Source organism: Rhynchophorus ferrugineus, unplaced genomic scaffold, assembly GCF_030347505.1.
Source record: "Rhynchophorus ferrugineus isolate W39M unplaced genomic scaffold, kcgeb_rfMv2 rfM9, whole genome shotgun sequence".
Taxonomy (NCBI): domain Eukaryota; kingdom Metazoa; phylum Arthropoda; class Insecta; order Coleoptera; family Curculionidae; genus Rhynchophorus; species Rhynchophorus ferrugineus.
The window spans coordinates 2,925,968-2,952,855 of NW_027472588.1; the positions used below are offsets into that span (position 1 = coordinate 2,925,968).

At 34.8% G+C, this 26,888-nt stretch overlaps 2 protein-coding genes across 3 annotated transcripts; both read right to left on the minus strand.

Moving 5' to 3' along the window:
• LOC143203128 (general odorant-binding protein 83a) lies at positions 1-2,107 on the minus strand. Its single transcript, XM_076415269.1, has 7 exons — positions 2,016-2,107; positions 1,517-1,595; positions 1,091-1,137; positions 759-794; positions 545-650; positions 395-459; positions 1-137 (listed from the first exon to the last, which is right to left on the minus strand). Exons 1-7 carry the CDS (start codon positions 2,070-2,072, stop codon positions 120-122), a joined length of 408 nt encoding a protein of 135 aa, XP_076271384.1. The 5' UTR covers positions 2,073-2,107; the 3' UTR covers positions 1-119.
• Positions 2,108-4,469: 2,362 nt separating this feature from the next.
• On the minus strand, positions 4,470-26,665 carry LOC143202530 (nuclear receptor subfamily 2 group E member 1). 2 transcript variants are annotated; one of them, XM_076414135.1, is made up of 7 exons: positions 26,569-26,665; positions 15,161-15,298; positions 14,968-15,083; positions 6,452-7,020; positions 6,058-6,151; positions 4,881-5,036; positions 4,470-4,823 (listed from the first exon to the last, which is right to left on the minus strand). In XM_076414135.1, the coding sequence occupies exons 2-7, from the start codon at positions 15,283-15,285 to the stop codon at positions 4,576-4,578; spliced, it is 1,308 nt and encodes a 435-aa protein (XP_076270250.1). In that variant the 5' UTR covers positions 15,286-15,298; positions 26,569-26,665; the 3' UTR covers positions 4,470-4,575. The 2 variants fall into 2 exon arrangements, with proteins under 2 accessions (XP_076270250.1, XP_076270251.1); XM_076414136.1 differs by having other exon boundaries at positions 15,161-15,290; positions 26,569-26,656.
• Between the last annotated feature and the right edge of the window lie 223 nt (positions 26,666-26,888).

Here is a 26,888-nt window from a genome sequence, read left to right on the forward strand (position 1 = left end):
TGCATGTTATTCAAGGTTCTATTAATATAAGCGCTACAAGTACAATAATAAAACAATATATGGATATCTTGTTGTCTAAAAAATATAATCGGGCCTTTACTCCTCAGTGGTTTGTCGTGTTACACAAGGAACCAGTTCTGAAAACAAAATCAATTTAAAATCACCTTTACCATATAACACATCGATTGAAAAGTCGGAGTTTAAATTTTTTACAAGCATGATAAATGTTATGATAACTCTAAGATGATGATGATGATTATCATCAGTGTAAAAATTCATCACTATATAAAACGGACACTAGACAAAACAAAACTTTTTTTAGCTATTTTAAAAGAGCTATTAAATTGACCGAGAACTTTTCAAACGATGCATTTATTTAGTGTATCTTGGGTACTTCTGGATCAGCTTGATGTAGACAGTAGTTGAAGTTGTAAGCCTTCTCACAAAGATCAGCACCACCTGAAAACATTTATCATTTGTTTATATATTAATTCATTGCTTTATACTTTATATAATTAATGTTACAACAGTCAAATATCCATACCGTCGATGTTTTTACATTTGTCCAATGCCGCCATCAGTATGTCCTTAACCTCAGGATAAGATTGGGCTTCGATAAACTCGTAATCGATAGTACCGTCCGTTGTCATCTAAAATGAATCAAAATCCGATTATGTAGAATAGTGAGTGATAAGCGTTATCTTAAGTACGACAGGAATATCCTTTCTATATATAAAAATATATTAAGAAGCTCTTACCCATTTTGATTCCAGCATCAGGCATTTCATATAACACTGGAAAGGAGAATGATAGAAATAGTGTAATGGATCCATTTAATCTTCCACAGAAAAGTAATAAACACAAACTAGTAGTTTGAGAACGAAAACAAATGAGCAAATTAGACGAAAAGTACTATTATGTAGTTTAAAAACACCGAATCACAGCTTCAGTCACTTTTCCAGTTAAAATTTCATAGCTCTTATTTTCGATGCTTGAATTATACTGGATGAATACAGAAAGATCACCTTATACGCTTTTGAAGCCTGTGAGTATTACTTGTCCGCCTAACATAGTATATTTATATAGTTACCATCATTTTCTCATCTTTGTGTTTTATATCATAAGCCGAATGGTGATCTAAAAATATATAATAAATAATGTTAGCCCTTATAACTACACATATCATATATATCAAATACATCATATATATCATATATATCATATATATCATATATATCATATATATCATATATATCATATATATCATATATATCATATATATCATATATATCATATATATCATATATATCATATATATCATATATATCATATATATCATATATATCATATATATCATATATATCATATATATCATATATATCATATATATCATATATATCATATATATCATATATATCATATATATCATATATCATATATATCGCATATATCATATATATCACATAAATCATATGTGAATAAATGTCGTACAGATAATCAAGTGATCAGGCCTCACCTTCAGTAAGTCCACTTTTCGATAGGCAAACAGAATGAATTTCATCAACATATTCCTGAAGTTCTGGTGGTAGGGTAACCTGGAATAAAAAGAGGAATAAAAATTATAATAATCAAATCATAATCAAGAAATAAAAGTAGAAAGTAGATGGTATATACACTACCGTCACTAAATACATCAATATTTATTGATTTATGACACCAACAATAAAGATATATAATTTAATTCAATACATTTTTGTTGAAACTCAATTTTACTATATTAATATAAATATGCTTAAATATTATCTGGATAACTACATTGACTATAAGTTGATATTAAACGCAGCTCGAAGAAGAGGCTACGAACTATAATACTATGGAATGTACAAGAAGAAACAAGACTATGACAGAAATGTGCAATAATAAGATGTATTAATACAAACAACAATACCGTTTAAAAATGTCAGTCAGTCTTGTTGTTGTTGTATAGAACCTCACAAAAAATTGGTACAACTTACCTTAGCAATGGTGTTGGCGACAAATACCAAGAAGACAGAAACCAAAATGACTGTCATAGTGACGATACTTGACTGATTTGACTGTTTCAGAAATGGTGGAGATCGAATTTATAGCAAACTTTTGTTTTGCTGTGGCTTTGTTAGAAATTACTGCAATTAAAAAATATTAATTACACAGCATTTAATTCAAAAAAGCTGTCGCAAGGGTACCCTTAATTACTTAATACAGGAAATTTATTATTTAATTACTGTTATAACTGAGTTAAGTATTAATGAGAATAGGAAGCAAGCATCATGAATAAAAATTTTACTTTTTAGAGAAAAAATTTAGTGCATATAATTTTTTTTATTATTAATTGCTTTTTCTTTTGTATTAAAGTATATATTGACACACATCTTATGGGTTCTTGAGGGATATCGCGTTGTATCATTTCATTAGAAACATAGTATGAAGCATTAACTGACGTGACACTTTATTTTGGAACCGTTGAATGATGCTACATTAGACAAAAAGAGTAGACAAGAAATAAAAGTTTATTCAAATTGATTCTGCTTGATGTTGCTCAAACTGCCATCAAGCAAAGGTCTTAATACAAATTAAACAAACTGTACGAAAATAACTGATACACAAATGAAGTTGTAATGCAAATGGTAAAGATGTTTTATCTTCAAAAGCTTGAGTTAAGCTTTAGTTCAAGAGTGTGCTACAATGGGTTTGCATAATGAAACCTAATATTACTATGATCCAAAACTTACCGAAACAAAGTTCTTCAGAGCAATGTCAACACTCAATGATATATTAGTGATGGTCTACAAAGTCCTAAGTATAGCATCAATCAGCGAAGAAATACCGCGTGTTGTCCACTAGACAACAGTGGAGGTTGAAGAGGCAAAAACACTTTGGACCTATGTGGAGTGTTCCAGTAGGAGTAAATAAAGTTGGGCTTAAAGAACAATACTAAAGAGACAAACAAAAACATTTAAGAGCTAATTTTACTGTGGTCCATCCTATATAATATATATCAGACAGGACATTTGATGTGAAATAATATGATGTTTATTCTAATATGGAACTGAAGCTAGTTTTTGCCATCCACCATCCAAAGAAGCTGATAAAAATATTTATCAATATAACAGGTTAATTGAAAAGTCCCCGGGCTCACACATAGATGGCGCTAATAGAATTAAATCCATATGTTGTTTATTTAGCCCTAACCCTCAAAAGATGCGTGTATAAATTTGACAGCTGTCGGATCATTAGTTTGTGAATTATAGCATTTTGGGTGAAGCAACTTTTGTTATTGTGAAAAAAATGGATAAGAAGGAATTTCGCGTGTTGATAAAATATTGCTTTTTGAAGGGAAAAATACAGTTGAATACAAAAATACCCCAGAAAAATCAACCATCGAAGATTGGTATGTTTAGTTTAGACGTGGAGCACCGAAGACAGTGAACGCAGTAGACGCCCAAAAGAAGTTATAAGAGGTAATACTTAGGTATGCTAAATTTAGACTTTTGAGTTGATGATTCGGAGTAGTGTTTGAAGATGATCAAGCGTAATAAACCCGAGTTTTTGCGTCGATATATAACAATAGATGAAACATGGCTCCATCATTTCATTCCGAAGTCCAATCGACAGTCATCCGACTGGACTGCACGCGATGAACCCGCTCCAAAGCGTGGAAAAATGCAACACTCGGCTGGCAAGGTTATGGCGTCTGTATATTGGGATGCCCAAGGAAGAATTTTCATTGACTACCTTGAAGAAGGAAGGACCATCAACAGCGACTATTACATAGCGTTATTGGACCGTTTGAAGGACGAAATCGCCGAAAAACGGCCGCATTTGAAGAAAAAGAAAGTGCTGCTTCACTAAGACAAGGCATCGTATCACAAGTCAGTGAAAACGATGGCAAAAATCCATGAATTGGGCTTGGAATTGCTTCCTCATCCACCGTATTCTCCAGATATTTCCCCAGCTATTTCATGTTCTCATATCTCAAAAGAATGCTCGCTGGGAAGAAATTTTCGTCGAATGAAGAGGTGATCGTCGAAATTGAGGCCTATTTTGAAGCAAGGGACAAATCGTACTATAAAAATAGTACCACCCTTGAAGGGAATTATGTTGATTAAAAAAAAACTAATTTTGCCAAAAAAATGTGTTTTACTATGGTAGGCCGGGGACTTTTCAATTTAACTGTAATATATCAGACGTCCTGTCAATAATTGATGTTAAATAATATGATGTTTATTCTAAGATGGCACTGAGGCTAATTTTTGCCATCCAGCATTCAAAGAAGCTAATGAAATTATTTATCAATATACTCTCTATGTTTTTTAGCAAAAAGTAATTTAAAAAAACACTATTTCTGTTCGTTTTATGTCAACACAATAGTTGCAGCAGGATTTGATGGGAATTGAAATAAATCTACCAAAATAAATACTTTGTTTTTTTTAATTATCAATACCAATAACAATCACTTCACATTTGACTAGATAATATCTCGATTACAAAAAGGAAAAACAGATACAAAACAACATATTCACTCGACAATACGTCTCAATTATACGGACTCTTCGAGAGATCACTGAGAAGTTTATCGATGGCCACGTCTCCGACGGTTTGTCTAAACAACAACTCCTCTAAGCCCCTTCGGGATATGGACTGTACAGCCGGTAGAGTCAGGAGAAGTTTACCGAATCGACCTTTATGATGACCCTGTCTCTGCGCGCAGTACTCGTGCAGCATCACGTGCGTTTGGTCTTGGAGGAGTTCGATATGGGTAGGTTCGCAAAGTCCACGACATTCTGTAAACCATTGAGCGACATCATTAGATATCGAGGAAAATATTTGACGGGTATTACCGGCTTTGAAAAGCACCAGAGCCTTCAAACAAGCGTGTTCGGTGTGGTCGACCTGGAGGAGGTTCAACCTGGAGATGATCTCGCGAAGCTTACGAGCATCTTCCTCCAGGTTCGTTAATCTAGGAGATGACGTCACGGCGTTACTGGTCAGTAAAGCTGGGGGGAGAGAAACGATACTTTCAATAGTTACAGGAGGGACAGCAAAAATTAATTACGACAGCTGGTAATTAATTTTGAAGGGTTGAAATAAATGATCTTACTTTATATGTGGTAAAGGGCAGTTGAACCAAGAATTAGGTGTGAGGAAGGCATGAATGTTTAAAAATAACCTTCAAAATTAATTCACATTCCGTATATAAAACATGTTATATTTAATATTAGGTGATTTCATGTATTTTGATCATTTTTTCGCTTTAAAAAGGCAATTATTAAGCCAAAATAGTTCAGTTTCTACAACTTTTTCCCATCTTTCTGGCAACATAGCGGTACCATAACAAAAGAACGATCTTCGTTTGGTACAATCATCGATCTATATTCCTATTTCTACAGGATTTGAGAACAAGTGATATCAATCGGCATCGGTAAGCATCTACAGCGACAGTTTCATTTGGTTCTACCAGCTCGTCTTCCGTCTTGGTATCGATGTGGATAGCTCTCTTGGATTATACCATGACGTTTGTACTTGGAATTAAGTGATAGAACTACTTGTCGTCATCAATCACAATACGTCACAGACAATCTTTCATTTTTCGCCTGGCCAGCAATTAATCTGCAATGTTGAAACGATCCCAAAAGGTATTTTGTATCAGTTAGTGTGGTAGTCATTTTCCCCTTCTTTTGCATCTTTATCATCACATCTAAACATCTAGAAACAGTTGACTCATCAATTGCTAAGCTGTCTGAAAGTTGTTTGAGAATTTGAGCTGATTTTTCGTCCAATAAGTTTTGCAATTCGATTTTTTTACCCTCCAAGTCGTTCTCTGACATTGCCATCAAAAGCATCAGTTTAAACCGTTAAAGTTCACCAGCCGCAGCATCATCATAAGTGTCCAAAAGTGTTTGATAGGCTTCTGAAGCAAATTTCTTCTAATTAGGTAACAAAAATAGTTAATTTACATTTTGAACGCTAAAGGGAATAATAATAATAATAAATAACCTATTAGTTAGTGTTTAATACCTTCATCTATTGGAAGTGACCACTGTGCCGCTGTTAACACAAATAATTCATTCCAGCTTTCCTCCAGAAGAATAGACTGGTCTCTGTAAGAGAGCTGAAAACAACTTAGTATTATTAACGTATAAAGTCATATTATTAGACTTCATTATGAACAATTTTTTTTTGTTTAAATGTCTTATCTAGTGTTGGAAACTATCGACTTTTAGTAATTAACTACTCTTTACTATTTAGTATTTTTGGTTCGACAGATTTTACTACTTTTTGCCAGTGATTGTTGTGTGTGTAAGGAAGGAAGAAAATGAAATGATGATGAATACTCATTTTTTGCAACGAAATATATCTGTTACCAGTCAGATTGGACTAAAACTACCAACAAAACAACGTATATTTGTACCTGTAGAAACGAAGGAATAGTCCTTGCCCATTTTATGGCCAAAAACAACAGTTTTGCTGCTGATTCGTATACATTTTCGGCAAAAACGGACAAGCACGGAACCTCCGTCTGCGCTACATTCGACGGCTTAACCTCCGAGTCCTTCAAAATCGGCAATTCCAATCGTGCTTCGCCACCCTCTGACTTCTCCTGCGCGACCTCCTCCGAACTGGTCACCTCATCGTCCTTCAGGGCGTCCCTACTCCCTACGGAACCCGCGTTCCGACTTTTCGCGCTCTCCTCCACGTACGAATTGATGGAGGTCGACAGGGTAGGACAATGGATAGACGACGGCTTGTGGAAACCATTGAGCATTGTGGGATAGATGAGGCCGTGATGTAAATAGCTCTGTCCGCCGATAAAAGGTGGCGCCAGTGAGTGTTCTAGCAGCGGCCCGGTGGGGAAGTGAAGCGGCAAGTTGGAGAAGACCGATGTGGAGGACTGAAGAGAACGGTAGCGAGGTGTTAAGCTGATGGGATAATGATGTAGGGCTGGGTGAGTCGTTCGCGGGGCCCTCTCGTGTTGAACAGCTGAAATAGATTAAATAATCACAGTTAGTTTTGAACTGATACCATCTTCTGTATAAATAAAAATAAATTTCTATTGGTTAATCTCGCTAAAAGTCGAAAACGACTAGATCGATTTGGTTACTTTTGCTTTTACAATATTTGTAGAAGTCTAGGGAACGTTTATACATCGAGAAAATAAGAAATAATCGCTAGAAAAATATTAAAAACCCTGTTTAAAGCTTGGTTAAAGACTTTTATAGCTTGTGCGTTAGTCACAACCTTTAACATATATGGTAACTTCAATGGGGATGTCTTAGTCAGTCAGTCAGTACATCAGTATCAGCTAGAGTACAACAAATTCTGGGATTCACTATTTTCAATAAGTTTCAGCAGTATCTAGAGGCGTACCGAGAAAAATATCCGCAAAAGATCACTATTTACACTTAAGGGGACATCTTCATCAAAGGTACATAAAAGATTTTTCCAACTTCGTGAGTAGTTTCTTAATTAAAAACATTCCAGTCCATATGCAAATTGAAAATAGCTTCTTGCAATGTCATCTCTCTCAAAGCCTCAGATATGATCTCATGATTCTTTGATAGTACAAATAAAATTTGAAACTCCAAGTCATCTCCTGTATAAACTTATAAACTAGCACTATATTTAATTTAATTAATATTCTATGTAATTCCTAAAAACTATTTTATGGGTCTATCAATGAGGTCGGATGGTAATTTGCACTGGCACTTCACATTACACCCGTTATGGTTTCCAGGTGAATATCGCGCTAAATTAGTTTGTTATGGGCATAGAATGAAGCGTCAATGATGGCACGTAGCACTTTATCTTGAAATGTCTGAACGATTGCTATGTATGACTTATCATACGTCTATATGGACCTAAGAATTAACTAATACAGCACTATTTTATTATCCAAAGATAATTTTTTCAGGTCAAGCCCAAGTTGTTTTAAGCTTTATTAGTACACGTTTCATCCAATTTCAGCGTCGATCCAGATGCATTTTCAGATATTGAATGTTATCTGCTCGCGGGAGATCATGATTATTAAGATTTATTTTACCAAATACCAATATATTAGGCCCATAGTTAATTTTAAAAGATTTACAACCGATGGTGTTACTCTGTATTAAATCGCATCGGTTATATTTGAAACCAAGTTCATGTTGAAGATTCAGTTATCAGTACGTGTTATTTCATCAAAGTGTAAAGAAAAAAATGTTCTCAGTGCGTTGAAAATGTCCGAATTTGTAACGAGTAATTCGCATTTGCGGGAAGTTTGACTTTTATCATTTCCATTTGAACAAGAAGACGACAACTAAAGATCATCGAAGCTGTGCGAAGGTCACAGCAATCAAGCTCCATCGATTTCAAGATGTGAATGCTGGTTTCGACGTTTTGAAAGTGGTGATTTTGACATCGAAGACAAAGGGCAACCAAAAAAAATAGAGATTGAACGCAAGAAAAATATGTAAAATTGTTAGAAGTTACACAACAAACAACTTCCAATCGAAGAATATGGGAGTGATCCAAAAGTTTGGATATTTCATACCGTATGAACTGAAGCAAAAAGACATAGAAAGGCGTTTGGTCATGTGTGAGATCCTGCTGCAACGCTAAAATCGGAAAGGTTTCTTGCATCGTATTGTTAGCGATGAGGAAAAATTGACACATTACGAAATTCCGAAGAGAAAAAATCACTTGGTCATGCATCAACTTTATTTGGTGGAAAAAACTTGTTGTTGTATACTATGAGCTGATAAAATTTAATGAAATCCTCAATGGAGATCGCTATCGACTACAATTTATGCGTGTGAGTCGAGCAAAGATGCAACAAACCAAATATTACTAAAATAGTACCCATCGTATTTTGTAGACATTACAACAAAGATATATCTTTCTTTCGAATGGATTCCTTAAATTGCCTGAAGAACGGAAAAATCCTTTAAAATTAATTTACAGGTATAGTCAGTACGAGAGCAGAGTATCAGCTATCTCGTAAGGTCCGACGCCTGCTGAAAGACAGACGTCGACATCTTCTATTTATCCAAATAAAATCATATTTAGCTGATAAGAATTAACGAAATCCTCAATGGAGATCGCTATCGACTACAATTTATGCGTGTGAGTCGAGCAAAGACGCAACAATGTTATTCTTCAGCATGACAACGAAAAAACCAAATGTTACTAAAACAGTACCCACCGTATTTTGTAGACATTACACCAAAGATACATTTTTCTTTCGAATGGATTCCGTAAATTGCCTGAAGAACGGGAAAATCCTTTAAAATTAATTTACAGGTAAAGTCCGTAAATTTCCTGAAGAACGGGAAAGTCCTTTAAAATTAATTTACAGGTAGAGTCAGTACGAGAGTAGAATATCAACTATCTCGTAAGGTCCGACGCCTGCTGAAACACAGATGTCGACATCTTCTATTTATCCAAAAAAAAATCATATTTAGCTGATAAAATTTAATGAAATCCTCAATGGAGATCGCTATCGACTACAATTTATGCGTTTGAATCGAGCAAAGATACAAGTAGAGTCAGTAGGAGAGTAAGGCACCAACTATCTCATATGATCCGACGCCTGCAGAAAGAGTGTCGGACATCTTCTATTTATCCAAATAAAATCATATTTTTGCACCAGCTGATGGTTCCCTCGTCGTTATTTTCTCTTTAATTTCCGCCATCCTCCACCTCCCCACCCGGATCCGCAGGACAAAAGTCAACGTAATAAAATATTTAATGTTGGCCGTACGTAATCATCATTAAGGACCGACCGGGTGACGTGACTCCGCCAGCCCAGCCCGAGGAGTCCGGTTACCGGAGCTGCAGGTGGTGGTTTCCCAGGTCCTCCTTATCGGAGCTCGTACGCGATCCGACGACGCCACGACAGTGCCGCGACGCCCCCGTCGGGGAGGGGGCGACCCGCCTCGGATGGGACGGAAGGGAGGCACTTGATGTCAGTGTCACGTGAATACACAAACGACGGAGAGAGTTTGGTGTTTACTTCACACCGTCTTTCTCAAATAGATGCAGGAGTCCGCTATTCGGGGGTTGAAAGAGTGGTGGGGGCGTTATTGTTGTTCCTGAGAATCGTACATTAGCCCAGTTGGTTTGGGTATGGGGTTTTTCATCTCGATCTAGTCTGTAACGGCCACTAATTAACTTTTTTTTTTCATACCTCGGTCTCATTTTCATAACTCGTAACTAGTGACTATTTATTCTGTCGCTACAAAAAATTGTTTACCACTGTCGTTAACGTTGCTATCTCTAACCTTGAAAATAATCATCAATGTGGTTTTTTCGTCAATCGGTTCAATAATCCACAAAAAATGAACAATACGTTATCATCTAATGAATCCACGGACGAGAAAGATGTTATACGAAATGTTGATGCAGAAGTGCGATTGATAATAAATACAGTTACGTTGCTGAAGAAGTTTATTGGTGTCGGGGGCAAGCATCAAAAACATGCTCATCAAAATTTAAAGTTTCGGCCTAATGATATAGAATCTACCATAGATACGTCTCCTATTTATCAACCCGATGTAGATCTAAATCTAATATCTCCACTGGAAGTTGCCACTGATACTGATAACCTCAATCCTAAAAAGGCACCTGGTATAGATGACATTTCACCTGGATTATTGAAAGAACTGCCACGAAAAGCAATCATCATGTTGACATATATATTTAATGCCTGTTTAAGGCTGAAGCATGTCCCGGAATGCTTTAAAGTTGCACAAATAATTATGCTCAAAAAACCTGACAAACCTGCAGAACAAGTCGAATCTTACAGACCTATTTCGCTACTACCTGCAATATCAAAGCTATTTGAGAAGCTGATATATAAACGTTAAACATTTGGTAACAATACCAGATTTCCAGTTTGGTTTTCGAAATCACCATTCAACTATCGATCAAGTGCACAGAGTAACTGCGGCTATTGAAAGAGCGTTTGAAGAAAAGAAATACTGCCCTGCAATATTCCTGGATGTCTCAGAGGCTTTTGATCGGGTTTGGCATTTGGGATTAATCTGTAAGATGAGCAAATTGTTACCGCGTAACTATTGTCAATTGCTGGAGTCATATTTATTCGGAAGAAAATTTAGAGTATCGCACGAAATGGCGTTCTCGACATTTAAAAATATCTCGGCTGGAGTTCCACAAGGTAGCGTCTTAGGACCTCTCCTGTATCTGCTCTACACTGCTGACATTCCAACAACAAAAGAAACACTTCTTAGAACCTTTGCTGATGACACAGTTATTTTGGCAAAAGATATATCTCTGCCTAGGGCAATAGAAAAAGTGCAAGTGGCAGTCAACAAAATCTACAAATGGACAAAAGATTGGAAAATTCAACTTAATAGCTCCAAATCTGTCCACGTTAATTTTGCATTAAAGCGAAATAATAAAAACTTAATTATATCACTCAATGGATGCCTGATTCCTCAAGCAGAATCAGCAAAATACCTTGGAATCCATCTTGACGGTAGATTAAATTGGAAGCATCACGTTAGACAAAAAGCAAAACACATTAGAACCAAAATAAAACAACTATACTGGTTAGTCGGAAGATACTCTCAACTTTATCTAAAATCAACGAGGTTGATCTATAATACAATTATAAAGCCAATTTGGACCTATGGGGTGCAAATATGGGGTTGCACTAAAAATTCAAATCAGTTAGTCATACAGCGCTGTCAAAACAAGGTTCATTGATTGATTACCAATGCCTATCGCTATGTAACCAATGAAGAACTGCACGATGACCTGGAAATCAAATGGATTTGCGAAGTTGTGCAGGATTTCGCCTTGAAACACGAAAGAAGATTACTAAATAATTCTAACGTGGAAGCAATACAGCTGCTGGACAGCGCTCAGGATGTCAGGAGATTGAAACGAACAAAACCATACGAACTTGTGTGAACATTTAGTATGTATTATTAGTGTAAACTATAGCTATAAGTTAATAATTAATAAATAATTATAATTTTATAATTGAGGAATACATACTGCTGATGTATTTTCTCGCACTCGTCTTGCTTGTTAATTAATCCAAGCACATAGGAAAAGTAGTAATAAATTAATTGTAATAATAATAATAATTAAGATTGTACTAAGCGTATCTAATAAAGATGTTATAAAAAAAAATTTTAAGTTAAACTAATAACGTACTTTCGACCGGCTATGAAAAAAATCCTATAGACTCTAAAGCAATTTAACGTAGATATTAATTTATTTCAGCTTAAAATACATATATTTTCAGGCTTTTATCTGCATCTGAGAGATAATAAAAGTTGGCACTTTTTCCATGATTTTCTAGCATTTCCAAACTTTTTGCTGCCATTAATGTTTATATAATCGTAAATAAATGAAACGGGATTGTTGATGATTTTATAAAGAATTTATACGCTGAATCGAACGGTAGTGTAATAATTTTTATACATCGATTAGTTTTTGAGTTTTACAATGAAAATCGTATTTTCCAAAAATGGGTAGATTTCAGTTTATATTCCATATCTTTAGAAGGATAAACTCTACAGTAATTTAATAGATTTTCGTTTCTTTCGCCCCAAAATACATATATTTTGAGACTTTTATCTAGATGCTGAAAATGTGCGATTTCCTGTCGTGATCCAGGATGCTACCATTTTCTTTTAAATAATTGCAAAATAATGAAACTCACAGGGATTATAAGGAATTTTATGCTAAATCGAATGGTATTATAATGAATTTCATATAGCGTTTAGTTTTTAAGTTATACCATGGAAAGTATGTTTCCATGTTGATTTCAGCATATCTCAAATATCTTAAAAAAGTATAAACTCTAAAGCAATTTAGCATGGATTTCCGTTCCCTTCACCCCAAAATAAATATATTTTGAAGCTTTTATTTGTCTGAGGGGTAAAAAATTGGTGTATTTTCTAGGTCGTGAAAAATTACCATTTTCAAGCATTCTACGACAATTTACATTAAAATAATCATAAAGTAATGAATACTACAGTGTTTATAGAGCTAAATGAATTAAATGCTAATATAATAAATTTTTATATAAACTTTCTTGTTTTTAAGATACACATTGAGAAGTTGAACAAACAAAAACCATTTTTCTTTATAGAGCCGTAAACTTATCGAAGAAAAACGCTGTAAATTCACAATGGTTATATATTAAGAAAAGCAAATTAATAGCAAATAATAAATAACAAATAATGGTAATAGTCGCTTAAATATGGATGACACTGAGTCACCAATTAAATATACCAATTGGTTAACTGTAGTGAAACAACAACAATTAAATTTTAGTTATTATAATTACGATAATATTGTTAAGTGAACTCTACAAAAATAACAACAAAATCTTATTGAAAATCATATCACTCAAAGATAGTATAGCATAACATATATCGAAACTCGTATACCTGGCCAGTAATAAAATCATCCGACCAATGATTTTATTTCGAACTAGCAAACCAACGTGAGCGACATGATTCCACACTAATCAAATCCTTCTGCACAATCTCTATTAAGCCTTTGATGTTCTGGAAAAGCCAATCTGGCAAAGACTTAAACCGTACAACCCAACAAAATGCGAACAGCTATATTTCTCGATATTTTTCAGGCCTTCGACAAGGTGTGGCCTTCGACACACTGGACTGCATGTTAAATTGAAAAAGCTTTTACCCCATACGCACTTTCAACTGCTGAAATCATACTTCACAGACAGACATATTATAGTCAAACCAGGTGACGAATACACTGACCTACAACCGTTTCGGGTGTTCCGCAGGGCAATGTTCTTGGCCCATTGTTATATCTATTGTATACAACTGAATTACCGACCTCAAGAAACACTACTGTTGCAACATATGCTGACGATACAGCGGTTTTATCATCACACGAGGATCCAACATTAGCCATAAGAAACCTCCAACTTCATCTTAAGAAAGTCTAATTGTGAGGTATCAAAGTAAATGAGAGAAAATCTACCCATGTGACATTCACCCTTTGTAGAAGAACATGTCCCTCAGTAAAATTGAATAATCATGAACTTCTGCAAGCAGACAACGCTAAATATCTGCGAATGCATTTTGATCGACGTTTGACATGAAAAAAACATATAGTGACAAAACGCAAACAGCTTGGATTTAAACTAAACCAAATGAATTGGTTAATAGGGCGTAAATCTAAATCATCGTTAGATAACCAGGTTTTGCTGTATAAGTCAATACGTAGGCCCATTTGGACCTATATTATTGAACTGTGGGGTACTACTAGCAAATCTAACATAGATATCCTCCAGAGGTTCCAGAATAAAGCGTTGCGAGCCATCGTCGATGCCCTATATTACATGTCCAACCATAGAAACCATAACGAGTGTGATTCGGAGTGTTAGTGCGAAGTACTCTGAAATACTATTAGTACATCCCAATGCTTTCGCCAAACAGTTAAATGTGCGCGACAACAGCGTAGTGTATAGGCTCAAACGCAAACTACCATACGAAGTGATTAATAGACACATAGAGTGAGATTTAATAATCTCTAGAATAAGTTAGAATAGCATCTAGAATAAGATGTAGATTATAAGTTGTACAGCAGATCACTTACTAAAGTGATCTTCTACGTGTTAGGATGTATATTATATAAAGGAAATCATACGATAATACTTATTGCCCACTGGCAGGTTGTTGGCGTTCTAAGAGATTAATTAAAAAAAAAGAATATATATATATATATATATATATATATATATATATATATATATATATATATATATATATATATATATATATATATATATATATATATATATATATATATATAATTAATAATACTGTATAATATAAGTAATTGATCTTAATATATACATAACAAAAACAGTCAATAGACAGGGTTTGTCCATCCACAAGGAAATCTAAATAAAAAAAGGAAAGAAAAACTTACCATCTCTCTTCATATTGACCTGCAGACATTTCTTAAACCTACATGCCTGGCATTGATTTCTTCTCGTCACGTCCACTATACACCTGCCGCTTTCTTTACAAACGTATTCCAGATTCCTGCAATCGAGTGATTGTCAAATAAGTTAAATGTTCTACCTAGATCTGTATTCGATCATTAGTCATAATTGTATTACCTCCTGATGCTTCGTTTGAAAAATCCTCTACAGCCATCACAACTGGCCACTCCATAGTGTTTCCCCGAAGCTTTGTCACCGCAAACTTTACATATACTGTCTGCTTTGTGACTTTGGGAGTCCATGGTTGCTGGAAAACTATAATATCAGAACTTTATTTTAGGATTCAAGATTGTACAAAGCAGTGTACTGAATCAAGTATAGTCTACTGCTGATACCAACCACAAAAATCACCACCTTAGTAATATATGCAGATGACTCAGCAATATTAGCATCTCACTAATAATGTGAGTGAAAATAGTAAAGTACGTAGACTAAAAGGTTTACTACCACTCGATATATAGACTTCAGAGGAAGATTCTTTTTTTATTATTCAATTAATACGTTGTTACTAGTCGTTTCCGTCTAACCTACAATTTGTCGGCTCTATCTCATGTCACTGCAGAATTTTTTAATATATGCACCTCACTAAACAACACTACACAAGATCAGATGGTTTTATTCTTTTGAGTCTGTGTCCTGTTCTGGTGGTATCCAAAAGTTTCAATATTTCAATATTCGTATGAGAACGGAGTCTTTCTTCATGCTCCCTTGTATTTCTCTTGATTTCTTGACAGACTGTGGTTATCTGAAGATCTTGATGTAAGTAATCAATCCTATAGTATTTGGGTGCACCCACAATACCTCTCAGGACTTTGTTCTGAAAAATATGTATTTTATTTATGTTACTCTTTGCAGAACATCCCCATAATTGAACTCCGTATGTACATATAGCTTTCAGTATTTGCTTATATAATAGCAATTTATTATGTACTGATAATTGTGATTTTCTTCTAATTCATTTTCCTATATTTCATTTCCAGTTCTTTTCTTTTCTTCTTTATATGTTCCTTCCAGCGAAGTTTTACAACGATATTTATTCCGAGATATTTAGCGTTGTTGCTATATATAATGATAGTGTTATTTAATGTTATTGGTGCTTGTACGGTCTGTTTATAAGTGAACTGCACATGTACAGATTTACTTTCACTAATTCTTATTTTCCAAGCTTGTGTCCAATTATTTATATTGTCAGTTGCCTGTTGTAATTTTCGTTAGGCTTCTTCACTATTGTCTCCAACAGCTACAATCGCAGTATCATCAGCAAATGTAGCCATCGTAATATTTTCCATTTGTAGAATATCACAAGTGTAGAGTAGATAAAGCATTGGTCTCAGTATACTTCTTTGTGGTACACCTGCTTTAGCTTCTTTTATTGTAGAATAAGCTTCTTCTTGTTTGACTCTAAACATTCTGGTTGTAATGTATGATGCTAATAGTTTTGTGTGTTGTTTTGGTAGCATTTTCTGTAGTTTATGAACAAGGCCTTCATATCAAACCTTATCGAAGGCTTGTGCTACATCTAAGAATATAGCTGAGCATACTGTTTTACTTTCGTAGGCTTTTTCAATAACATCTATTATTCTGTGGATCTGGTCAATTATTGAGTGCTTGTTAATAAACCCAAACTAATATGTTGGTATTAAGTTTTTTCTCTATGATCGGTTTTATTCTATTCAACAGGAGTTTTAAAGAAGTAATAAATAGCTATAAAACATAGTTTCAAACGTTGGAATAAATACAAAAACTGTTCCCATTTATTTAATAATCATTATCGTTGGTACCTTTCGACTAAAATTGACTATCGACTGTCGACTGAGTCACAATTTTTGGTTCGACTGATTTTACTGCTTTTTACCAGTGACTGTTTCAGTCGACTGTTTTCAATTGCTATTTTCGGTCCTACTGATTTTGTTACTATTTACTATCGACTGTACCAGTCACTATTTTTGGTTCGACTGATTTTACTACTTTTTACCAGTGACTGACTGTTTCACTCGACTGTTTTCAATAGCTATTTTCAGCCCTACTGATTTTGTTACTATTTACAATCGACTGTACCAATCACTATTTTTGGTTCGACTGATTTTAATACTTTTTACCAGTGACTGTTTCAGACTGTTTGTGACAGACTGTTTTCAATCGTTATTTTCGGCCCGACTGATTTTGTTTCTATTTACTATGGAGTGTATCAGTCGTGTACTTTAGATTTTTAACGTTCTGGTTCTGTCATCCTAGCCGCGACCTTGACAAAAATGTACCCAATTTAGATTACATGTACTCTTACATAGATTTATATATAATATATATAGTTTTATGATTTTCTTGGTAGTTTGTAGCTTGCAAATAACAATATATTGTATATTAATATAGCAGCATCTTGGAACGGCATTTTTCAAGATTATTGATGTAATAGGGCAAGAGATAAAAATTGTGAATGACAAAGAGTAAAATACTGACAGTTTTTGTGACAATAATAATAAATTTTCTGGTAGGAAAACTCTAATATCCAACAATATTCAACAATTTAATTTCTTGGTTATTATAAAGTACAAGAAAATAATGATGGTCCCGATATTTTTTACTTAAGATTTATTTTGTCAGCAGTAGGCAGAGAAATATTTTTTACAATATATTTGTATTATTTTATAACTTTTCAGTAGAATGATGCATTAAACTAGAAGTTCTATGGTTTGAGAATAGTTTGAAATAGAATCCTCAACTTCTGCTATCTGTAATCCCCGATATAAAGAGTCAGTATTTGGTATTACAAGTAATCCTGAGGTGATACAAGAAACTATAACGAAAGAGATATATTAAATTCTAACTTCTAAAATACAAATACAGTAGTACAACTCGAAATTCAGGACACAAATACTAACAAAGGATGTATTCCATCTGAAGACATTTGGATAAAAAACTAGCTAGAATGGAAGAAATAATTACACCAGGTGCTACAACAACTTTACAAATTAAGCATTAGCTCATTAGATTTTTCGCATGCTCATGAAATGATATTACTTGATTTATATCTGTTAAATTTAAAATATTCTGCTATACCTGCAACGTCTATCTCTCGAAATAAGTTTTTTCAAAATCTGGCCAAATTATTAACAATCAATGAAATCTCATCACTGGAGAAAAGCTGCACATGTATATTATATTTTATAATAGTGATTAAAAAATATTTCCGTTCAATAATAAATAACGCATTTATTTCATTTAAAAAAGCTTTAGTAGTTATTGTGCGGACATTTTTTATTATGTCATGAATTGGTTATTTCTATGCTTTGGTATATGCTTAATATTTATTTAGTATTTATGGTTATTGCACGTATATATTATTTATTTCTCTAGTTTTTTGACTATCGACTGTTTCGACTCTTTTCAGTCGATAGTTCCCAACGCTGATAATCATTATCGAAAAAGCGCAATGTATTATGACATTAATATCGGAATTAATTTAACACGTAACATTTATTACATTAAAAAACCCCAACCCCCGCCGACAATATACCCTTTATATAACCCCCTCGACTACCTGACTTTAGCACCTGTGATTTCCCGGCTGCATATCAGCCCTCAACAGAAGTTAAACAGTAATTATAGATAAACGAAGGTACAAATTACGCAATATGTTCCGATTTTCTAACGGGGGGAAGTCGCCCCCCTTTAGGAATCATTCACCCTTCAAACGGGGCTTTTTACACACACCGCTGCGGTTAGAGAGAGAGACAGGGTGACGCTGGAAGACGATGGAAACAAGTTGAGCGACGGAAGCAGCGAAAACGACGAAAACATATGATACTTGCAGGGGGTCTGTTTGGGCTGTTCCTGATTTAATTGCAGGGGGTCAGGAATGTAGATTGAGTGGATTTTAACTTATTATTTTATTACCCTTTGTGGTTCGACGGTCTGCCCAATAGACAATAAGTATTTCTTGTGATTCGCACAAATTCGAGTCAACTTTTGGACCTGTGCAGATGAAAACGATTCTTAACGTTAACGTTAATTGATTTCCTGAACTCAAATCTTCAATGCGTGTGTCAAGATTGGTTCTAGTTCTAGTTTAATTCTAGATTAACCATCATTTGGAACTTTTCGATACCATTTTTGTAGTATGATTTGTCCTTTGCTTCAAAATAGGCCTCAGTTTCGGTAATCATCTCTTCATTCGACGAAAACTTCTTCCCAGCGAGCATTCTTTTGAGATATGAGAACAGGAAATAGTCGCTGAGAGTGGATGAGGAAGCAATTCGAAGCCCAATTCATGGATTTTTGCAATCGTTTTCACTGATTTGTGACACCGTTCATTCTCTTGGTGAAGCAGCACTTTCATTTTCTTCAAATGCGGCCGTTTTTCGGCTATTTAACGGTCCAATAACGATATGTAATAACGGCTGTTGATGTTCCTTCCTTTTCCAAGGTAGTCACTGAAAATTACTCCATACGCATCCCCAAATACAGACGCCATAACGTTGCCAGTCGCCTGTTGCGTTTTCCCACGCTTTGGAGCGGGTTCATCGTATGCAGTCCACTCGGATGACTGTCGATTGGACTTCGGAGTGAAATGATGGAGCCATGTTTCATCCATTGTCACATATCGACGCAAAAACTCGGGTTTATTATGCTCGATCATCTTCAAACACTGCTCCGAATCATCAACTCGTCTTTATTTTTGGTCAATAGTGAGCTCGCGCGGCACCCACTTTATACAGAGCTTTCTCATACCAAAATGTTCGTGAATAATATGATGTACACGTTCAGTTGATATCTTTAGAGTGTCTGCTATTTCATTCAATTTCAATTTACGGTGATTCAAAATTATTTTGTGGATTTTTAAAATATTTTCGACGGTAACAACCTCTTTTGGGCGTCCATTGCGATTACAGTCTTCGGTGCTCATTTCACCACGTCTAAGCTTAGCATACTAAACCTTAATGGTTGATTTTCCTAAGACAGTATCCGGATATTCGGCATCAAGCCAATTTTTTGCTTCACCTGTATTTCTTCCGTTCAAAAGGCAATATTTTATCAACACGCGAAATTCCTTTTAATCCATTTTTTCCACAATGACAAAAGTTGCTACACTCAATATGCTATAATTCACAAACTAATGGTCCGACAGTTGTCAAATTTATACACGCATCTTTTGAGGGTTAGGGTTAACTAAAAAACATATGGATTTAATTTTAGTAGCACCATCTATGGTCAGACTAGGAACTTTTCAATTAACTTGTTACGAATACCGTACTTGTTTTGTAATCCGTGCAGAACAGAAGTGGTCACTTGGTGAAAATGTATACTGTTCATTTTCTGTGGCAACGTTATGGAGAGAACAGTAAAAGCATGTAGATAATTTCTACTTTTGCTCGATGAATATGAATATAAATTCAAAAAAATACCACAGTATAAATATCTTGACTCATCATCAGTCTGGCTGAAGCCAATTCCACGTACGGATAGTAGTCGGTTGCCAATTTCTTCAGGTAGAAGTGCAAAAAGGCCCTCAAAGCTCAAGGTTGAAGCTCGATTTTTTCTCACAAAACTTGGGTGATAAGAGCGATGAGCAAAGAGAACAGCTAAATCAAGATACAGTGAATTCTAAAGGTGATACTGAGGAAATGCCAAGCAGTGTTAAAGAATCAGTTCAACCATTTATAATTTATACTTTATAACTCAAAAAATGGTTGTTAATTGTGAAATGTAGTAAAATAATGAATTTATTCAATATTTCGAAAACTAGAACTAATTTTAAAAAAACAAGGTGCTGATTTGGTTTCAGTTACATGACATGAAGAAGATCATTTCAGTACACTGTGTTGTAAAACTGTGGTATATATTGGATATAGTTAAATGTGTTCATCATCTTGTCTTATAGTAAACCGTCAATCACTGGAATAAAATTTCAGCACCTGATTAGTATATTTCAATGAGTTTTTTTTTAACAATGAAAGTTTTAAACCAAATAAAACTTAAATTTGACGAATTCAGATTGAAAGACTGCATAGCAACGATGATGGTTCATAGAAACTAAAATTATTCTTCTTAATACGCCCTCAAGAATTTTCTCTTCTTGTACTTCGGATCTAGAGTTTCTTATTAAGAGATAAACCTTTAGAAATCCTTTCCGTAAGATTAAACGAACCTAGAGCAAAGCTCTAATGGATTTTCTTAAATAGCTTCTTAGTGCATAATTTTATGAAGAAATTCGTTAACCACTTACTGCTTAAAACTTTGGATAAAGTAATTTAATTATTCTTTAAAACAAATAGAATAAAATAAGGGTTTTTAAGTATTGAAGCCGTTTCAGAATGATACCTGTTGAACTTACATCGCTTCTTTTGTTTCTTCAAATTAAACTACTAGGGTGTATGGCTTATACAAATCGAACAACACTCTCTACTTGCTCAATAAACGTGGCTATATAGCAATTTAGAAAGCAAAATAAAAATACAAGTTATGTTCCACCAAAATAGCTTCATTATCACTACATAGTATAAAACAAAGTCGCTTTTTCAGTCCCTATATCCCTATGTGCGCTTAAATCTTTAAAACTACGCAACGGATTTTGATTCGGTTTTTTTCAATAGATAAAGTGATTCAAGAGGAAGGTTTATATGTATAATACATGCATAATATACTAAGGCAACATTGCTAATTTTAGAGGTTTCTAACGTGATGTCGTAAATTAACCTATTTTTTTAGGCTTATTTAGCAATTAGCAAAAACGCTGCCTAACCCTACGAGTTAGATCAAATTAATGTACTACAGTATTGTACACCATAAAAAGGTCTACAAAAAAGTCCGCGATGGTATATGTTTATCTTTTAGGGATAACCCACATTAACCATTTTTATTGTTTACTTTTTACGTGAGAAAATGGCTTATTTACGAAGCTATTTTAAGCAATACGGCATTAATCCTTATCGAATTAAGTACCTTAAATACAGTGTGCAATTAATATAGATCAATATGGTTCCTTACAGCATGTAAATTAAACAAATATTTTCGGAGATACTACAAATTTAAAATTTGCGTTTAAAAATGTGTAATGTAATAAAAATTGTATGAATTTAGATATTCCAAAGATAGCAGGAAATCTTCATAGTAAGTATAGGGGAAGAGGAATTGTTTTACTCCAAATTTAATGCGTGCAGGCCAAGGGCAGTAATGAATGAACCAAAAATACTGGATCGATTTTAATCATGTTTTCATTGAGTGACATAGGCATATATATTTTATGCCCGTGCAAAGTCGGAGCGGGCCGCTATGTTTTTATATACAACGTTCATATTTTTTCTGTAGTGTATTTAATTTAGTATCAGCATTGCACCCGTGCGAAGCCGGGGCGGGTCGCTAGTAAATATATAATTTTTGAAAATGTCAAGTTACGTGTCTGAAAACGTACATTTGCGGTTGAAAGTCATCGTTTGCTGGTAAAAATTACAGTTACAGGCGTGGTTTTGAAAATTCAAAAGTTGTTATGTCGATGTGCAAGACAACGAACGTTCTGGTAGATGCGAAACTGAAATAGTTACTCTATGAAGACCCAACCTAAACTCACAAACAATTGGCAGAAGTGTTAAATGTGGTCAAGAAACGGAATTCCAAAAGACGGAAAGATGGGTACCACATCAATTGAATGACGAATAACAGGCAAATAGTAAGTCGAAAAATCGTCTGTGAAATGTTGCTTCAAATGTACGATCAGTAGTCATTTCTGCATCGAACAGTGACGGGTGATGTAAAGTAGATTTATTTTGGGAATCACGCTTATCACCTGTCGAAGCCGGCCGAACGACTCCAAGGCCAAATCGTTTTGGTCGCAAGACAATGTTCTGTGTTTGGTGGGATTAGAGTGGCGTGGTGTATTACGAACTGTTGAAACCTGCCGAAAGAGTTAATAGTGATCGCTACCGACAAGAAATGATCAATTCAAACCATGCATTGATCGAAGAACATCCAGAAGGGCCCGAAAGCACGTTAAGTGATTTTACAGCACAATAATGCGCTGTCTCACAAAACGAAATCGGTTAAGAAAGTGTTGAAAGCACTTGGATGGAACTTATTATCTCGCCCGTCGTACTCTCCAGCCCTTTCTCCGTCTTACTATCAACTTTTCGCATCGACGGGACACGCGCTTGCAGTGTGAATGGTCTTGCTCAAACGACAAACAGTTTTTTTTTGGGATGGTATCCATATATTTCCTGAAGGATGGGCAAAATATATAGAATCAAATGGTCAATACTTTGAATGAACATTTTTTGTCATCCTCTGGAACATTATGTAATTTTTTATTCGAAAAAAATGGTAATGACTTTCAGACACATCTAGTAAATTACCTGAGAGATAGACAAAATGTGTAGAGTAAACTGGACAACACTTTGAACCGGCATTTTAACAATCCATTGTAACTATCGTGTTTTTTTAGCTAAAAGAAAAACAGGAAAAAGCAACCGTGATGGGCGTTCGAATAACGATAACTCAGTTCAGAAGTTTCTCCGTCTTACTATCAACAGAACAGCACATCGCCAATTTCAAAGATGTTAGAAAATGGCACGATGTATGGTCTTGCTCTAAGGACAAACAGTTTTTTTGGGATGGATTCATCCATAAATTTCCTGAAGGATGGGCAAAATATATAGAATCAAATGGTCAATACTTTGAATGAACATTTTTTGTCATCCTCTGGAACATTATGTAATTTTTTATTCGAAAGAAATGGTAATGACTTTCGGGTACATCTCGTAAATTACCTGAGAGATAGACAAAATGTGTAGAGTAAAGTGGACAACACTTTGAACCGGCATTTTAACTATCCATTGTAACTATCGTGTTTTTTTTTAGCTAAAAGAAAAACACGAAAAACAACCGTGATGGACACTCGAATAATGACAACTTAGTTCATACCTATCGAAGTGTTCCGCGCCCATGTATTATAATAGATCCTAATCAAGAACCTTATTTTTTTCACATAGTCACCTTGCTGGGACAAAGAGGAAAAAAACGCGCGGTATGCAAATTAGGAATTGGCACATCAAAAATGTGTTTTGTCATCGTTTAGCCATTTTTTTTAGACGCAGTTGTCACCGCAACTTGCGGATTGATTGATTCTATTCATAAAAAAATCCACCGGGCCATAGCCAGGGCGACCCAGGCGGCAATATTTGAATTTATAATGGGGGCAATAAGGGTTCGATATGCCGAAGTTCTTAACTGCGTCCTTTCTCTTTTGTCCGTCTCTGTATGCCTTGCCGACATCATTTGTAAATTTTTCAAATCTATATTTATAAAAAAAAACAGCTTTACATAGGAAAATAATTTAAAATTTGAAAACTCCTTTTAAGGACATATTCTTTGTTTTGAAAATGTCTGAAATTTTTCTCTTTACACAAAACTGGGAAAGTAATCGACGAGTAGACAAACGAAATAGTATATATATATATATATATATATATATATATATATATATATATATATATATATATATATATATTGCTATTTCATTCATAAATATTACGTATCATTTGTTTTCTAATATATCAAACATTAATATGTTAAATCATGATGTGATTATATTACCTGTTTAAAAAAACAATAAAGGTAAGATAAAATCATATAAAATACAATTAGTTAGTTTATCTTATGTTGAAACTAAATTAATTTTATCTATTATTTTATAATGTTATATTATAAAAGTCCAAGGCCTAAAACATAGATGGCGCTAGTTTTATGGTATTCACCGCTTTTTCATTTAGTACAACTTCAAAAGAAGGCTGTTAAAATTTCATAATATTCCACTCATAAGTTTGTGAGTTATAGTGCTAAGAGTGACACTACTTTTGTTATATTCAAAACAATGGATCAAAAACAATTTCTTGTTTTAATTTTACACTGCTTCTTGATGGAAAAAAATACCGTTCAAGCGAAGAAATGGCTTGAACAGTGTTGTAAGAACTCCGTCCACTGGAAACAACAATAAAATGTTGGTTTGCTGACCAGTGGACGTCCAAATGAGTAACACCAGAAAACATTTTAAAAAGCCACAAAATCGTTTTGAATGATCGAAAAATGAATTTCGTGAATTAGCTAGCATCGTAAAAATATCAAAAGAACGTGTTGGTCTTATATTGCATGAGCATTTGACTATGAAGAAGCTCTGTTCGAAGTAGGTGCCGCGTTTGCTTACTGTTAATCAAAAATAAGAACGTGTTGATGATTCTGAGCAGTGTTTGGTCATGTTTAAACGTGACAAATCGGAATATTTGCGTCGATATGTGATAGTGGATGAAACATGGATCCATTACTTTACTCCAGAATCAGAACGAACGTCATTTGAGTGGACAGCAACTGGTGACAGGCTTATTATTGGAGGCAAAAAATAAATCATTCTACAAAAGTGGTATTGAAATATTAGAGCGGCGCTGGAATGATTTTGTGACTCTTGATGGAGACTATGTTGATGAATAAAGCCAATCTTGGACCAAAAGAAACGCGATTTCTTCGCTGCTTCCAGGACTTTTCAGCCGATGTAGTAAGATACCCCCAACTGATCATTTGCTACAGAAATCCAATTCAACTAAAATATTAGATAATCTCAACATTATCCCTAATAATTTACCATCAAACCATGTATTTTGACCAGCTACGGAAACCCTGTAAATAAAAGGTACTAAAGTTTCAAGACATTCTTGAAAATATTGAATTGAAACATATAACCCATTAGATTTCATGACACAAAACATATATTATTTAAAAAGACTCGATATCTGAACAGTGTTGACTGAGCTTATTACCACTAATCCGTGTGTTATAGTCGAACATCACGCCTGCATATTTGGGAGAAAAAAATCACTGACAATAACTCGACCAAGAAATTCACCAGATAAGAATCCCATAGAAAACATCTGGGAACTCACCAAAAGGGCGATGGCCAAAGAAATGATTACCACGCAGCAGCAGTTAGTTGAAATTCTCATCAGAGAATGTGATCAGAACTCCAAACTCCAAGCCAATTTGGACCTATGAGGTGCAAATATAGGGTTGCACTAAAACATCAAACCAACTGGTAATCTAAGCCAAATCCAAGTTCTACGATTAATTACCAATGCCCGTCGCTATGTAACCAACGAAGAGCTGCACGATGACCTCAAAACCTAATGGATATACCAAGTAATCCAAGATTTTGTCTTAAAACATAAAAGACGTTTACTAAATCACAGCAATGTGGAACCAATACGCAGGAACAGTTGTAATAAAGTAATTTGTAAATTAAGATTGTACTAAGTGTATCTAATATAACTAATTAAAAGAAAACTTATTAAACATCATATAAATAGAATATTGGATGAATACTAATTACAAAAGTAGAATTCATCAAACCAAACACATATTATCACTTAAAAAAGCTCGAAACCTGAACAATGATGACTTAGATTATCGCCACCATCCACGTTTTACAATCGAATATCGCGCGTAACAACAAATAACCATAATTTCAAACAAAAACACAAAAATCAACCTACCTGCTGAATCGATACCAAAGCCAACGCGATAGTTGACGCTCCTAGCACCACAACCACACACCAACGGCAGTCCGCTCGACAAAAGCCGAACCTCTACGCCCGCACGCCCGCTAGATCGTACTTTTCGTTCAACCCGGTAAGCGTAGACCGCCCCTCGCGACTGGGGATTAAAAGGGCGCCGATCACTGGTGCACAGGGCGAGGTCGGACGACCCTATTGGCGGACGGTTAAGGGCTAGACGTCGGCGATTGGCGCGACGGGGTCGGCCCGCTCACCCTCGTCGACGTTTTTTCCCTCCGACGACATCGTTAGAGGTGTAC

Bases quoted from the DNA above. Each gene is read 5' to 3' on its own strand.
- LOC143203128 (XM_076415269.1), bottom strand. From the start codon at position 2,072: ATGACAGTCATTTTGGTTTCTGTCTTCTTGGTATTTGTCGCCAACACC. The intron at 1,596-2,015 runs GTAAGTTGTACC...TTTTTATTCCAG, and splicing joins TCGCCAACACCATTGCTAAG to GTTACCCTACCACCAGAACT. The intron at 651-758 runs GTAAGAGCTTCT...GATTCATTTTAG, and splicing joins TGATGCTGGAATCAAAATGG to ATGACAACGGACGGTACTAT.
- LOC143202530 (XM_076414135.1), bottom strand. From the start codon at position 15,285: ATGGACTCCCAAAGTCACAAAGCAGACAGTATATGTAAAGTTTGCGGT. The intron at 7,021-14,967 runs GTAAGTTTTTCT...AATCTATTTCAG, and splicing joins GGTCAATATGAAGAGAGATG to CTGTTCAACACGAGAGGGCC. The intron at 6,152-6,451 runs GTACAAATATAC...AGTTGTTTTCAG, and splicing joins CTATTCCTTCGTTTCTACAG to CTCTCTTACAGAGACCAGTC.